This window comes from Porites lutea, chromosome 3, assembly GCF_958299795.1.
Source record: "Porites lutea chromosome 3, jaPorLute2.1, whole genome shotgun sequence".
NCBI lineage: Eukaryota > Metazoa > Cnidaria > Anthozoa > Scleractinia > Poritidae > Porites > Porites lutea.
The window spans coordinates 497,118-513,319 of NC_133203.1; the positions used below are offsets into that span (position 1 = coordinate 497,118).

Consider the following 16,202-nt stretch of genomic DNA (forward strand, 5'->3'; position numbering starts at 1 on the left):
AATAATAGAAATGTACTTATGAAGTTGGAGACAAGACAGAAGAAGCCACCCTGGAGAAAATAGTGCGTTCAAAATGAGTCATACCTTCTTGAAGACTGTTTGCAGCCACTCTCTAATGGCATGTGATGATGCATCACAGTAGCGCCACAGCTCCTGCCTCTTGTCAATAGCCTCAAGGATATCTGTAACGTGCTTTAGATTATACTCTTCTCCCAGAATGACTGCCTGGCACTTGCTCAGGTCTGACAGCTTGTTGCAAATATCAATGAATTTGTCTCTCAGCTGACAATGAACAAGACATCATTAGACACAGAGACAACAACTACAGCAAGGAAAATTACAAGCATGGACAACAAAAACAGGATGAAGAGTATGCAAAGACACAAAACAGTAGGTAACAGAGCAATAAACACAGTACAAAGCTGAGAAGAAAGGTTTATGTGTGATGCAGAAGTTTGCTTTGCCTTGTGGTATTGATGGCAACAAGCATATGCCCTGCCCTAGACAAGGTTTACGTGCGATCACCCCTCTTACCTCCCTTATGGACTGCACAATGGACTTAGGATTTTCATTTGGGTCAAGGAATCGGCCTGATGTGGCTGTTTTTTCAATCTCCTCTGCTGATTGTTCGAGAGCCTGTGTTTGAAAAAAAAAAAAATTTGGAGTGCAACACCTCATTATGAGGAGATAATGGAAAGCCATGGTCGTCAGTAAGGCAATGATAAACTGACCAACTGTGCCCAACACATACTCACACTTATTGTTTCTAGTAGCTTCTCAGAGACTTGAGGCTTGTGCATTTCTACAAAATCTGAAGCTTCCTGGAGACTGAATAAGAATCCTTCCCATGTCGCCCACACCTAGAAAATAAGCATACACATATAACAAGTGTGACCGGTGGTTTTTGTGTGCGCTGCACGAACTATGATTTTCAGAGTATCCAGGAGGTGATCCAGAGAATAAAACATTGATAAAACAATCAGACCAGTTAAAAAAACAATCAAACAAACAAAAAATAATTAACACCAAACAAGTGAAAGAAAAGTGTTTCACTCGCTGCCAGGCAGAATGACTGAGCGATCAACTGAAAACTGACTGACAGCAAAAAGTCCTGTTTATCATACGAATGGAAAAGATGTAATAACACCAAGCAGTTGACACCAAAGTAGTGAACTCAGCAGGAAGCTGAGAAGCAAGGATTATAGGTAAAGAAGAAGTACATATCATAATAAACAACGCAACAGAAACTAACAAATTTGGCTGATAATCGCTCATTATTTTCTTTCTGTAACAGAATACATTTAAAATTTAGTAACTAGAGTGCTAGTGTAAAAGAACATGTCTGTCTGAGTTTCTTATAAAATTTTATATATTAGAAAAGGAGGCCTTATATAATGTGAATATAATGTTATCAGAGATAGTATCAGTTGTCACTATGTAAAGAAAAGAACACCACTATACAAAGAAAAAAAGAAAAGAGTTCAAATAGCACTTAAGTTATTTACAAGATAAGAAAGAACTGTAAAGTTTGAGGTTTGAAATCCACTGTTTGAATATTTACATAGTATTTTGATACTGTTAAACAAAACCTTATAACCTTCCTTAAGAAAAAGTTTCTTGCAGCTGTAATCACCATGACATTTGTCACTTGCTATTTAAGGGGAGCAGGAGCCCATTAATTTAGAACTGTATGGCTCATTGTTGGGAATCTTCCTTAAATAAAACAATCTTAACTCATTTGTTGGCTCGAGTTATCCATTCACTAAAAATACTCTGATATTTTTATGTCTATTCTATGAGTGAAAGAATGTTAAATAATTATTGCAAATGTGAAAAAAAACCTATTGGACTACACTAAAGTAAATTGATGCAATATTATGATAAGTACTTTACCTTTTCTTCACTCACTTCCTCCTCTGGAGTTAGCTGTCTGTAACAACTTCTTATAACCTTTGCACCATTAAATAACAGTTCAATGAATAAACAAATGCACTTGTAACAGTCATGTTGTTTGGTAGACAATAATTACATCACACGCTATCTAGATTATAGTCAATTCCGACATAAGGGAAAATACAGTAACCTAGATGACAACAGCCACAATTTGAATTATTCTACACTTAAACTGCATCAAGCAGCAGAGTTTTTACAAAGAACACCTGTTCCTGTATAAAAGGAAGGTTACCTTGACCATAAGAACTGTGAATCTATTACTTTGTATGTATGATGTCAGCATCACAGCCATTTAAGTAGTATTGTGTATGTGGAATATTACCTTGAAAAAACTTTATGTAACACCTACATGTATAAAAAGTAAAAGATTTTAGATCATTTTCCATCTAATGCTCACCTCATAAAGGTTTTTAATGTACTCCACCTTCTCTTTCAAACGTGGAACATGTTCTTTGACAATTGACAGCTTCTGCATGAAATCTGCAAACCCCTTGATATCTGTTTTTGGGTCTGCCAACAACTGTAGTGTGAAAAACAAAAAGAGATGTTCAGGTTACCACTCAAAGTAGAGGTTCCCACTTCGCTATAATATAACCTGCTACTTAAAAAATGAAGGGGGCTAGTGCCTGAAAAAAAGGCCCAAGTGACTTCTGATTGACTCCTATATTCTCCCTACAACTTACCTTGCATTTTCTTGTGAAAAATAATAAAAAGAGAATTTTAGTTGACCAGAGTCACTTCAGGCCATATTCGATCGATACAGATGTACCTCCTCAGTTAAGGTTCAAGGCATCCAGTTTAATATACAACTTAGCTTGATTGTACTTTTATTCATCAAATAAGACCTGCTCAAAGACCAAGTCAGCAAATGCAAGATTGCATAATAAAGATTTGTTGTTACAAATCTTAAGAAATGCTTCAAGAATGGTGGATTGTGTACACTTTTAGGCAGATGAAATCACACTTTAAATGCCATACATGTACTTTCATCTGAATACAAGAATTACAAAATGTTGCTCATTATGATGTGCTTGCTTACACTATACTTTCAATAAGTTTTTACCTGTGAGAGCTCATCCACATCTTTCACCATCTCATCAGAGAGCCTTATGACATCTAAGGCCACCATTTGAACCATCTTTTTATATATACTGTTAAGTTGTGGAAGAAGTTTTTGTTGGACATCATGGCAGTCCACAAAGAAGATTCCATTTTCAGTACAGAAGCTCTTTGTCATACTCAGTACTTTCTCCTTCCAAGCTTTGATTTTATTCAGTTGTTGCTGTGAAGAAGAAAAGAACATGTTCACTATCAGACAAGACGAGGGTTTATGTCGCGTTTGGTGATTACTGCAGAAGCTATGTGGCTAGCAATTAACTTCAAGAACATGGTGTCTGCTAGACTTGCATGCGGTACCTGATATATAATGGTACAAATATATATACCTGCAGTGCAAAAGTCAAAGAAACAGCTCTATTATTGTCCAAAATATTCTACGCAACCTACATGTGTACTTTAAACAATATTATACATATTACATATCAGTATGTACCAGTAAAAAAATGGTTTATTATAAAATTAATATAAGATTTGAGATTGTCACTGATTTACCGTAGAAATATTGAGTTTTAGGCTACAAAGGCACTCATGCACTTATTGCCTTCTGGAGAAAACTACACTAATGAATAAAAAATTTCTAATATATTCAGTTTACCTCAATCTTGATAGCTAGCTGTCCTCTCCAGTTTTCAACTTGGCCATCACCCCATGATGTCACAAACTCATGGATTTCAGCAATCCAAGTGTGATCATCGCAAAATAGTTCCACTTCCTTACTGGCTTCAGCAAGAAGGTGTGTCTGGTACATGAGGCCTTGTTTGATCTGCTGGCTGTTGGATGTAACAGACCAAAAATATCCTTAGAAATAAAGCATGGTATGTGGTAGGTACGTGATGATAACCAGGTGGGAACAACATTTCTTAAGATGTAAAAACAATAATACTGAGAACTATGGGTATTTAATGTGGCTAAATGTAATATTTTAGGCAAAGTTAACCTCAAAGCAATGCTGGTCAGCAGTTTCCCCAGCTATAGTAGGGGTGGCCCGATGCCTCTAGCAGGGGCACCTCGTGACTTATATACGCAGTTGCTTGCTTGCAGTTCTTCGCAAAGTGTTGTTGCAATTGCTTGCTGTTTGCGTGCCAGTTTGTGCTTTGGTTTTTCCCATCCCTCCCTCCCTCTTGGTGTGGGCTAGGTAAGTATTGGGTCGGTAAGTATTCCACTGAATTGTTCAGTGTGACGGTGCCTGGTGGGGGCCGCTCGCAGGGTTGCCATGGATTCCTCCTGCTCATGCTAGAGCATTGCCCGGCTCCACCAACTTTGTAGGCACCAACGCCCAAGCTCATCTATTGGTGATGAGTTTAATTGTACACAAAATTCCCCTCTCCCCCTTCAGAGGTTCTCTTGGATAGCACGTCTGGCATGCTGACCCTTTAACAATACAAACCAACTGGAGTTAGCAATAAATTGTAGCTGAGATATCTTACTTCTTGTACATGATATGCATCATTTTTTCCTTAGTCAAAGGACTCCTGTCAATAGCAAAATCCTGAAACCTCTGCCCTTCCACCAGTAATCCCCCTGAGTGATCTTGGTGAAGACACAGTTCCTGTCCTGATACCTCTTTCATGTCTCTAGCACTCAGCAGATCAGAATTCAAACCATCCAGGTCTTCATTGATCTCTCCATCGGTTCTTGTGATTGAACTATCACTGTGTGATGTGTCTGGTTCTTCCACAAAATGAGTCTGAAAAGAATTAGTACAAACACAGCCATGATGGTGTTTCATTCAGCCTGTGCCACAGGCAAAACTGAACCTTTGGTTTGGTCTATCTGTGAGCCAGCACCGAAATCCTTGTTCTAACCCCCCAGCTGTGTGTCAGGATTCAAATGCACGCTATGGTCAGCCTGTTAAAAAATCCATTGTCTACTTGCCAATCAGGTTGAAGGGAAATTCACAATTAACACACTTCCAGTAAATCGTTGAAACTATTGGGGGCTCAGAAGAACAATTTTTAATTATTTTACTTCATTATTTATCTCATACAATGTCTGATAACAAATGGATGTTCAAACAAATAAATGAAATAATAAATAAATATTTAAGAAAGAGTGCATGGAATTAAAGGTGCTAAAGCACCTTTTGAGCTAATACCACATTCTCTCCTTGATTAACATTCATAATACAAGGCAAGTTGAAGGCAGACTTTAGCAGTTGATCAAAAATCACTTAGGGCTTTATTCTAGGCACCCTTTTGATTATTTTGGAGAGACAATTTTAGCTTGGGTTGTTTGTGTATACTACCCATTTAACACCATGTGCTGTTAGCGCTATCCTTAAGGCCAATAATATTCTTTTAAATTTTTAAAAACGACAAAGGAAAAATCCCTTCAGAATATTACATAGGCTGGAATGGGAAAACAACTATTAATAGTGAAGCCATTGCAAATGGGTCTAAACATAAATATACCGGTATATTGCAATAAGTTGTTTTGGGTAACATTAGTGGTAAGCTCTTACCATGATCGTTGTTGTGGCATGTGAAACAGGTTGCTGTCCAGTCAGCACTATTTTTGAATCTTTGCCATATATGAGATTCTCAATATCCCCATCTTCCTTTTTTTCTTTAGTGTAAACACTTTCAACTGTAACAGAACCATTCAATTTGGCACTATCATCTTCACTGCTGCCTTCCTCAGCACCATTTTTCTCTGCCTTCTCCTGAAATGCTTGTGCTCTTTGTCCCAACTCCATAGCATGTGAAAGATTGCAGCTCGCACTGATCACACTTCTCACAGCAAAGTCAACAGCATGTGCAAACTGCTTGACAGATGGTGATAGCATAAGCTTATGATCATCTCCAAACACAATTTCAGCACTAAAAAGGCCTTCCCTCTCAGGTCGTGGCCCAGGCATTGTTTCATTGACAAATCTAGAAATATTTCCTTGGGTTAATGTCAAAAGATTTGACACAATAATGTGATCCACTAGGCTTACAAAAGTGCCAAGTCTTCTGACCTCATCTCGTGCAAGTTTGAGATTCTGTTGCCTTATTGCTCTCTTTCTTTTGCCAACTGCAAGAGATTCATGATAATTATGCCGGTGGTTCTTAACTTGACCTTCACAATACTCCAGATATTCAAAGCAGCTCTCTTGAGTTTTATCAACAATCATTTGGCAGTAATTGAAAAACTTCTCCATGTACTGGTATCCTTTGTTGCAAGTTCTAAAAACAGTATCCTCAAACTCTTCCAAACTGTAAGAAAAATTGACTTGGAAGGGAAGGAAAGTGATCTTTTCCAAGTCTTGGAGAAGGCTGGAGATTCGAAGCAATGCTGAACCAAAGCTAGGAACATTTGAAATGAGAGATCTCTCAACTGCTGATTCCACTTTGAGAAAGTGACTTAACTTTTTAATGTCCTTCCATTTCCGAAACATCTTGGTTGTGAGATAGTTTTTGAAAAATCCAATACTTGAAATTGCTTTGAACAAACAAGCTTCTCTGTACCACTCAGCCAGTGACTGAGACTCTGATGGTCCAAAAGGATTTACATGCAAAATGCAATATGATGAAATCACATAATGCTCTGGTTTGACTTTGTTCTCAGGAACCACCACAAGGTTGTACGGATCATACCGCACAGAAGGTGCAATATTCAAGAAAGCAAACTTTACTTCCCCGAGGAAACGACCTTTAACATAACACTCCACTACCTCCCTGCCAGTCTTTGGCAAGTTAGATTTCTTTGATTCACTTAGTTGTGAAATGCAGCCTGCTTCTGAGATTGGTGTTTTTATAATAGGTACACTGGGAGATCTCCTTGGAGTCAGTGGTGGAGTTGGTACCCGTGTTTGCGGCAAATCTGTGTCCAGTGCAAGCGCTGTTGTTCCCAGTGAACCTTTCAAAGTTGCCTCTCTAAAAGCTATTTCTCGTACCACACTGGGAAGAGATCTTTTTAAATCTTCCAGACACAAAGGCTTAGGTCCATAGCTCGTCATATCACCATCTGTTTTGTCAAAGGTGTAAGTAGTGCCCCCAGGAAATAATGGCTCACCACAGGGGATTCGAACACCTTTAGACAAAGGTGCGTGTTGACCTCTTGGTGTAAAAAGGCTTTCTTCCGATGATCCAGCCGGGAATTGGACATTTTTTGGTCGAGCACCATCCTGGACAAGTGAAAACTCAGCTGGAAAAACAGCACAAAGTTTTTCCAAGAGAAAGGTGGATTCTCCCTCATCCTGACTTTCTTGAATTTTTTGACATGCTCGCTCGACATAATGAACTATTTGTGGAGATCCAGCAAGGAAGTGCGCATAAGGCTTCACAACATCCAATACTTGGCAAAGGTCAAGCCAAGATTGTTTCGTATTCTGCTGCAAAGCGTTGACAAACCTCCGTGACACTAGTTGGAATAAAAGCTTGACATCTTCATTCTCCAATTCACCACTGCTTTTAGACCTTAGCTCAAACGACCTCTCTCGATTAATGCCATTGTTCAAATCTTCATGAGCGGTAGACAAAGGCTGCGAAACCAGATTTCTTGAATCGCCAATAGCTGGAAGTTTTGGCTGTGATAAGGCCATTTCGATTTCAGCTGCCTGATTTGACATTTTGAAAACTTTTCCGACTAGTTTGCATCATTTCCCTCTAACATACTTTTATCGATGGTTACACTTCGCTAATAAGTAGCAAACCTCATCCTTGTTTGTTTCTTGCCATAAAAGCCAATAAAATTCGTGAAAACTCGCCAGACATCCGCCATCTTTGTGTACCTTTTCGCGCTAGCAACTGTTTAAATTTCCCAGCATCCAGAGCAATCGTTACCATGTACAGTCGGAACAGCCACTCAGCGGCTTTACTTTGGAGAGGCAGCCATCTTGAAACTCCGGCGCGTTTGCTACAATCAGTCTAATCATGAGTTTTTCAGAGTACAAAGAAACAATTTCAGAAGGCGATACTGTAATTCTTTTCTTGGTAAGTACAGTATTACCTTCTTAACCTTACTACGTGCATATTGATATCGCGCAAATTTCCGCAACTGGCGTCCCAACATCTTCCCACACATGTACACCAAGGCAATCCTCATTTCATCCCCGTCACCGTTGCGGTCTATTTTGTCGAGAACCCCGATTTTTATCGGGCCCGGAGGGCTATTGAGTTTGTATTCAAGATCGAGTTTTCACTAGGTTTGCTGATAATGTGTGATGAAATTATCGCTGAACAAAACAAAATGGACCGACTTGTCACCTATGACTCGCGCTTTTATTTTCTCGTGTGAAAATGCCCTGAGTGCAAATAAAGAATTTATTTTTTTGCAGTTTGTTAAAGTTCAATTAATCTTTTTATTTACTTACCGTCTTAATTATGGGATGATAGTAAAATATGCATTGACTTTCTTATGCATTCATAATTATTATTGATAATTATTATTGTTAGGGGCACAACTCTATGCAGACTGTAACTGTGACACCAGGCAAAGTTCATCAAACAAAATATGGTGCGCTACCTCATTCAGACATGATAGGAAGACAGTTTGGAACAAAGGTATGCTATACTTTATCACTGACAAATGTTGCTTCATTTTTGGCACTTGAGCAGCAAGCAAATGTGTCACTGATGTTCTTATCACATATTTGGGCAATGGTCAATCATAACATGCATATCAGTCACTGCATTGTATAAATGGCCATAAAAGTGTATTCTTTTTCTTCCAAAATTCCCATTTTCTTAACAACAAATACTGTAGGGTCATTTTATCATACATCAATTTTTATTTGTCCTCAGATGTTTTCGTTGAACAAAAAAGGTTGGGTTTATCTTCTTCATCCCACTCCTGAGCTATGGACAGTTAATCTCCTGCACAGAACCCAAATACTCTATACCACAGATATAAGTATGGTTATCTTAAGATTGGCTCTCAAACCAGGCTCTGTTGTTGTTGAATCAGGTAACAATGTTCATTTGCATTGGAAAAGCTTCTTTACTTTTAGCACATAGCGATAAACTTAGAGTTTTTATTTCTTTTCCTTTTTTTTTTTTATAAAGATCTTACCTCGTGTACCTTTTATCTGGCGCCTTGGGAAGGGGATCTCTTGTCTTGAAACAATGGATACATTTATGTATAACTTGTTGCTTGACCCTTCCAAATAGTTGCTCTTGTGTAGCATGGCTTTTGGGTAACAAAAACATTTAAAATTCCTTGGAGGCCAATTTTGATGAATGAAGTACTGGCAAGGTTTATAACTACCTGTATACCAGCTTGGCATGTACAATATCTAATAAGATGGAAAGGAGCCTGGTTTTATCCATTTGCAGGTACTGGAAGTGGATCAATGTCACATTCACTCATCCGAACCATTGCACCATCGGGTCATCTTCACACCTTTGAGTTTCATTCAGAACGAGCAGATATAGCAAGGTAACAAATATGCAGAAATAAGACTGTGTACCATTCACAAAGTATGTTATGGGAAAAAAAATATCCAGTCCTGTTGTCCAGAACAAGTAGATTTTGCTACCCAACATCAAATTTTCATGTGCACTTGCTCAATAAGCAAAGAGCTAGGCAAGCTGTCTTCTTAAAGCTATGTAAGAAGTAAACTAATACCAGTACTCCATTTTCCTGGGCAGGAAGAATCTGAGACCTCCTTGTCCATAAGACAAGCTAGAATTCAAGTTTTTCTCTAGACTTGTCACAAGTCGACTGTGTGACACTTGCGAAGAGAGCGAAAGTGAGTGTTGAAGTCATAAGAGCAAGACGAGGCACGTAGTTGTGAGTCAACTTGTTCCGTCTGCAAAGAATTGAATTAAATTAGCATAATATTGGTGTGAAAAAATGGTTTGTGATTGTCAGAAGAGAGGCTAGCAGCAGACTGTACCCTGGCTCCAGAGGTGCATCCCCAAAATGCGTATGAAATAAACTGTGGTCTGGGGCTCCATTGAATTGGGCAAAAGGTAAACTAAAGACTCTAGTGATTAATTTCACAGCAAATGATAAGCCCTCAGATTCAATGAAACCAGAATCGCTGCTCAATTTATTCCCTTGGTGAAATCAACTGAAAAGTCCACCCAAACATTATCATAGCCGGAAGTTTCCACTATTTATGTACGCTTATGTTTTTGAATGGTACACTGGGAAATGTTAGAAAAAGCCTGTTTCCCGACTGACTACCAAACCAGCAGAAACTGGAAACGGGCTGAGAGAAAGTCTAGTTTTTCTCACACCTTGTTTATCTATGAATTATGTAATTATCTGCATTCATTCATTTATTCATGTGATCGGTTTGTTTATGCCACAGAAAAGAATTTGAGAGTCATAAGATAAGTCACCTAGTAAGTGTTAGATGCCGTGATGTCTGTAAAGAAGGATTCGGTTTAAATCAAGTAGCTGATGCAGGCAAGTTCACCCAAATGGATATAATTATCACCATTAACTTTCTCCATAATAAAGACACTGGGAACTTTCTTTTCAGTTGTCCTCACTTCCCTAAAAATGCTCAGTGTTTTAGTTACTGTTTGAAGTAACGTGTCATATTTCTTGCAGTGTTTCTAGATTTGCCAGCACCATGGGAGGCAATACAATCCAGTAAAGAGGCACTCAAAGTACGTTACCGCTAAATAGCTTGACACAGAAGCAAGTTAAGGCTCTGTTTTCATAATTTTGTTTTGCTAAATTGGCATGGCTCTAGCCAAGCATTTTGAGTAGAGATAACATAATCATGCACACATGTTGAGCTCCTTACTAACTGCTGATTTATTTGATATTAATTTTATTTACCATGAATTTAAGCAGTCATAAGGATCCAAGTTTTTAAATGAAATACAAATACAGGGTTTTCACTAAGGTTTCAAGTTGCCGGGTAAATACAGCAAGTAGGTGGGGAATCAAACAGCTAGGGATTTCGTATGGTTCTATTTTTTTCTATTTTCCAGTGAAAGTGGCAGGGGGACCACATTCGTAGTTGCCAGAGAAATCCTTGCCCCTCGGCTCTTAATGGCAGCCCTGTAATGTACTGGACCACTGAAAGGACATGACATGCTTGATACATGGTGATACTCTGTTAAAAATAATATCTTATTGTTTTAAAACAGGCAGAAGGGGGAAGACTCTGTTCCTTTTCTCCTTGCATTGAACAAGTGCAGAGGACATGTGAGTCACTGAGATCATGCGGATTTAGAGGTAATGTACATTAATTGTTTTTGAAGTTATGAATATATGAAAATCATATATGTGAACTGCTGAGTGAAAAAATTATAAGAAGGAAGGCCATCGAAGTTATATACACAACTTTTGCAGTTGCGAAAAGAAAGCCTGAAAAAAACAGTCAGGCTTGTACGGGATTCGAACTCTTGATAACTGGTGCAGCAAGAAATTATTTGATGAACGAATAACAAACCAATCCAGCTACCTGCCCCCAGTTGGCCTTTTAGCTTAATTGGTACAGCGCTGCACCAGTATCGCAGAGGTCAAGGGTTTGAATCCTGTACAAGCCTGAATTTTTTTTCAAGCTTTCTTTTTGCAACTGCAAAAGTTGCGTACATTGTATATAACTGCGATGATCTTCCTTCATGTAATTAATTATTTTTGTTGTTTTGATGTATGCAGTTTGTCCAGTTAGGACTATTAGTTAAGTAGCCAGCATCAGTCTACACTGTAGTTGAGTAACCAGTGTCTACATAACAGATAAGTCACTAAGAACTGATTAGGCCTTGAGTACAGCTGTATAGTTATAAAGTGATTTCTCTGCCCATACACATTATAAGTAAATGTTTCTCATTGGGTATTAGTGAGTTATGTGATGTTTTCCTCATCATGTCTTTCTGCTTCAGACATAACAGTGATGGAGTGCCTGTCTAGAACATTTGAAGTCAAAACAGTTCCTCTCCAAGTTCCATACTTGGGTCCTGGTGTAAGCATATTTTTTTTCAGATAGATGTATATGAATAGCTCATATAAGAACTGCAGAAATGAAATCAAATGAAGCATGATCCTTGCAGTTGTGAACAATATTTATGCAATTGCCCTATTTTTCGGAGGGAGAGAAGCGACGACCGGAAATGCGTCTGCTGTTTGCAGGCTAGCATAATCTAGGAATAATAATGTTTTTCATGTTATTTCATAAATGAATGAAGAGCCTGTCATCCTAGGAGGGACTTATGTTTAGAGGAAGGGGATTCCCCATTATAAAAGCTATGTTGAGTGTTATGTTTCCCTAGAGTGTATGGCTCGTGGGTCATTTAATTTGAAGACAGTTATTTTTGCAGAGGTTTTGGAAGGAGATTTCGAAGTTTCAAGTCCAAAAATCTTATGCGTCAAATGCCCTTTGCTAGAACGTACAGTGTACTAAAACGACCCTGAATTTATGAATGCAATGTCATTAGTTTTATTACTTATGAAAAGCAAGGAACAGAAACTTCAACATTGGCGACTTCTAGAGGCAAGAATATAAAAATAAATCCATTTTTATGTCAAGTTACTATTATTTTTTGAAGACTTCCGACGAACAGGTTCTTTAAACCTTGCAAAGTATCTGTTGGAGGACCGCCTCTTCCACTCCTGTGGAATTTGCAGGAAGTTGTTGTTTGGAGAAAATGAAATTCTCTCGGTTTGGTGAGTTATTCGGTACATCAGGGGATTGAGCCACATATTGGAGATACAAAAGTCACTGCTTACTGCGCGAGGAAAATGCAGAAATAAAAATAAATAAAAAGTTGGATACTCCGAATGCCTCTGGATTCTCCCATGTGGCCTGACCAATACACCAACTAAGTTCTGAAGAACAACTAAGTAAGCAAGATGTATGACAGTAAAAGGCAAGTGTACATATATTACGTTGTCCGAGCGGCACCCATCCTCGGAGACCCAGGGGCAGTTAATCGGGTCGATAAAATGTTCGTGGTGAAAGTTTACTGTAAGATCGAGACGAGCAGTAAACTTTCACCACGAACATTTTATCGACCCGACTAACTGCCCCTAGGTCTCCGAGGATGAGCAGCACCTTGACTGGAGGTGAATTATTTTTGTATTAGCTGGGGTGCATTCCCTCTTCCTTGATTTCGTTGCGGCAAGCCTGGGGACTCCAGGACGCCTCACAGGTGGGGTGTAAAATGCTGATGAAACGAAACTAAATTTTTTTCAGGACTGTCAATTATTTCAAGAAGACGCCGTAAACTCATTATCTCGGAAGAGAAAACTTGATGTGGAAAGTAACAAGCCTGACGTTGTAACACAGAAGGTATCACTTTGTGTTGGGAATCTTAGTTTTCAGGTTTCTTTTGTCGAATGGAACCGAACTCTCATCTAGTCCTTTAAATAGTTAGTGAAGTGTTTAGTTTGTTTAGTTTAAAAATGAACTAAACAATGTCCGTTCAGTTACAACAAAAAAGAAAAAACAGAGATAACCAGCAGTGGCTTTTTCAGGTTTGAATTTCTGAGAGTGGTGTACTTGTATGTCAAGAAGTGGCATGACCAAATACCTGTGCATCGGCCTAGCAATCAGGATGGTCTGGGTTCAAGTCACACTCAGATTTTTCTCGGTAGAGGTATTCCATCTCCTGAGCCAGTTGAAATTTTTACCCTCGTTTGCTCTAATTGTACTATTTACTTTACGTCTTTGCTCAATTCTATCGACGTTGTTGCCCCCAACACTCCGTTTACCACGGGTAATGTCGACTGAGATATCGGTCGATATAGAGGTCGACACTCAGTCGACAGTCGGTCGATACTCGGTCGACACTCGGTCGATATTCGGTCGATATAGCGGTCAATAGTCGGTCGATAGTCGGTCGACACTCGGTCGAGACACGGTCGATAGTCGTTCAAGATGTGTCTCGGCCGTTATAGCTTTTCGTTCACCGACACTTCGCCGATAGTTGGTCGATGCTTGACCGATGTATAAGTCAGTAATTGGTCGACACTCGGTCGATGGTCGGTCGACACTTGGTCGATAGTCAGAAGATAGCCGTTCGAGATTCTTGAAAAATTCGCATTTTGGACATTTTTGGTCAGTTATGAGTCCAAACTACTCAAAATTAAACATGAAAGCATGCCTTTCTTTGCAATAGCATCCCGTTGTGTGACATTTTTTGGTACAGGCATGCCTTCAGCTTCTTGTTATGTGATTTATTCCCACCGTGTAAGGCCTACATCTGGCTAATTTTTCCTATGCCGAGAATTTTTCAACCGACTCAGAACTACATTGATGAAAAAATGTATTTACAGTTCATTTTGTTCAACTTGTTTTTCCTTAACAAATAAAGATAATATTAATGTTAACGCGGCGCATACTGTCTTCCTTTTATTGGCTGACCAAGAGTGACTTACCATTCAGTATTAATTTCGGTATACGCATGGTCGTCTTTATTTTGAACACAATATAAAGCGAAAGGACAGAGCAAAAGGACAGGAAAATGTAATGAGAACGTATGAGTATTTTCCTTGCTGTAAGTTGAAATCATTCCCACAATAAATGAATGTGTTCAGTCTGCTGGATATTTTGTCACCTTCCTCGGCGCATTATCAGCGCGTTTTATCAATAACTGATCGTTAAAAAAAGGACTGTTCCCGTCTTCAATGCAGAAATATATAAGTTTAATTTGTGGTCTCTGCACAAACGAGAATTCGGCGTGATGAAGCAGGTCAAAGCCCGATAATAAAAGATGTCATGAACTGCCTTTTCCTATTCATTATTCGTCCACTTCGGGACTGCGGGAGCAGTCGTTTCACTCGTCCTTCTTTAAGTATTCTTCGACTGCGGGACCACAGGAGCAGCAGATTCAACTTAGGCTGAGACAGGTTCTGTTTAACAGCTAAAAATAAGACGATCGGTGAGGATACAAACTGGAAAAAAAAAACGGTTACCATGTCCTTAGTTCCCAGTGCTCTTCGGTTCGCTTCATAGAACAATCGCGCCTCGCACTGCCACATGTTCCCCCATCGCATGATAACAGTAATTAATGACGTCTTTGCTTAAAAAAAAGCCATTGGACTCAAATTAACACGACTGATATTCGAACGACAGTTGACCGATATACCACCTACAGTTGACCGATATACCACCGACAGTTGACTGATATACCACCGACAGTTGACCGATATATTACCGACCAGCTCCTGCACCAACATATGACCGATAGCAAGTAGAGGTGCGTCGTCGAAATATCGACCGATACTCGGCCGATAGTCTTTCTCACTATCGACCGACTATCGACAGACTGTCGACCGACTATCGACCGACTGTCGACCGACTATCGACCGAGTATCGACCGACTATCGACCGATTGTCGACCGCTATATCGACCGCTATATCGACCGCTATGTCGACCGCTATATCGACCGATATCTCGGTCGATATAACCCACAGTAAACAAGATCCATTTATTCTACTCGTAAAAATTTTGATTTCGTTTTTGCTTCTAATTTCTGTTTATGTTAGAATTCTTCAAGCTTCCAAGATGATCCAACAAATACAGGTGATATAATAATGGCTTCAAGATCGAATCATGACTCCTCTGAAGAGAAAGTGCTCGTAGAAAATGAGGAAATGAACTTACCAAAATCTGGCAAGATTTGCGAAGAGGAAGCCTCGCCCAGTTTTCGTAAGAAATTCACGGATACTGATCCTGCGACTGGACTAGTACGCAATGTAAGGGCGATCATATCACAGAAAGCCAACAAAACAAATATTCTGACTGGCAGGCCGCTGAAAGATATGACAGGACACACGGGATATTTGACGTTCGCGACACTTCATGCACAATGCGTAACTGCCGATCACAAATCGGAGGAACAAGAAAATGAATAAAGTTATTTTGTAATTTGGTTAGTACGAGCTGATTTGGGATTGAAGCCTAATGCTACCTATCATTCCCCTGCCAAACAACCAAACTGCGTGTGTATAAGCATGTTACTGCGTGCTCATTAAAACGCTCAGTCTTCGAGAATTATCTCAGTGGGAAGTCCAGAAATCAAATAAGCAGGGTACCTTTTTCGAACAAATACAGTGTAGGTTACATAGATATAGTGTATAAAATATATTGGCGTTTGACGCCGAATTTTTTCTGTCTGTTCACAGTTATATATATTCACGATAGATATGTATATAATTTATGTAAACTGTCATTCTTTTAGTACGAGTCATCTCTTTGCCACGTCCTACATGGCACACTTGTGATACGGCGACTTACTCG

At 39.2% G+C, this 16,202-nt stretch overlaps 2 protein-coding genes across 2 annotated transcripts in view; one reads left to right on the forward strand and one right to left on the reverse strand.

The window, feature by feature from the left end:
• LOC140930028 (dynein heavy chain domain-containing protein 1-like) overlaps positions 1 to 7,788 on the reverse strand; it is a 41,064-nt gene extending 33,276 nt beyond the window's left edge. The window contains exons 1-9 of the mRNA XM_073379686.1: positions 5,534 to 7,788; positions 4,500 to 4,759; positions 3,668 to 3,842; positions 3,017 to 3,235; positions 2,351 to 2,473; positions 1,894 to 1,950; positions 756 to 860; positions 535 to 636; positions 85 to 282 (exon numbers count right to left, since the gene is read on the reverse strand). Coding sequence (XP_073235787.1) covers positions 85 to 282; positions 535 to 636; positions 756 to 860; positions 1,894 to 1,950; positions 2,351 to 2,473; positions 3,017 to 3,235; positions 3,668 to 3,842; positions 4,500 to 4,759; positions 5,534 to 7,624 — 3,330 coding nt within the window. The 5' untranslated portion in view covers positions 7,625 to 7,788. The remainder of the gene's footprint in view (positions 1 to 84; positions 283 to 534; positions 637 to 755; positions 861 to 1,893; positions 1,951 to 2,350; positions 2,474 to 3,016; positions 3,236 to 3,667; positions 3,843 to 4,499; positions 4,760 to 5,533) is intronic.
• A 115-nt stretch (positions 7,789 to 7,903) lies between these two features.
• Positions 7,904 to 16,202, forward strand: LOC140930102 (tRNA (adenine(58)-N(1))-methyltransferase catalytic subunit TRMT61A-like). The gene is made up of 10 exons (XM_073379765.1): positions 7,904 to 7,988; positions 8,451 to 8,558; positions 8,799 to 8,961; positions 9,330 to 9,432; positions 10,313 to 10,410; positions 10,558 to 10,616; positions 11,106 to 11,193; positions 11,844 to 11,923; positions 13,154 to 13,249; positions 15,449 to 16,202. Exons 1-10 carry the CDS (start codon positions 7,929 to 7,931, stop codon positions 15,815 to 15,817), a joined length of 1,224 nt encoding a protein of 407 aa, XP_073235866.1. The 5' UTR covers positions 7,904 to 7,928; the 3' UTR covers positions 15,818 to 16,202.

Excerpts from the sequence above, each read along its gene's own strand:
- LOC140930102 (XM_073379765.1), top strand. The coding sequence starts at position 7,929 with ATGAGTTTTTCAGAGTACAAAGAAACAATTTCAGAAGGCGATACTGTA. Across the intron at positions 11,194-11,843 it reads GAGATCATGCGGATTTAGAG|ACATAACAGTGATGGAGTGC; the intron begins GTAATGTACATT and ends TTTCTGCTTCAG. Across the intron at positions 11,924-13,153 it reads TTCCATACTTGGGTCCTGGT|GACTGTCAATTATTTCAAGA; the intron begins GTAAGCATATTT and ends AATTTTTTTCAG.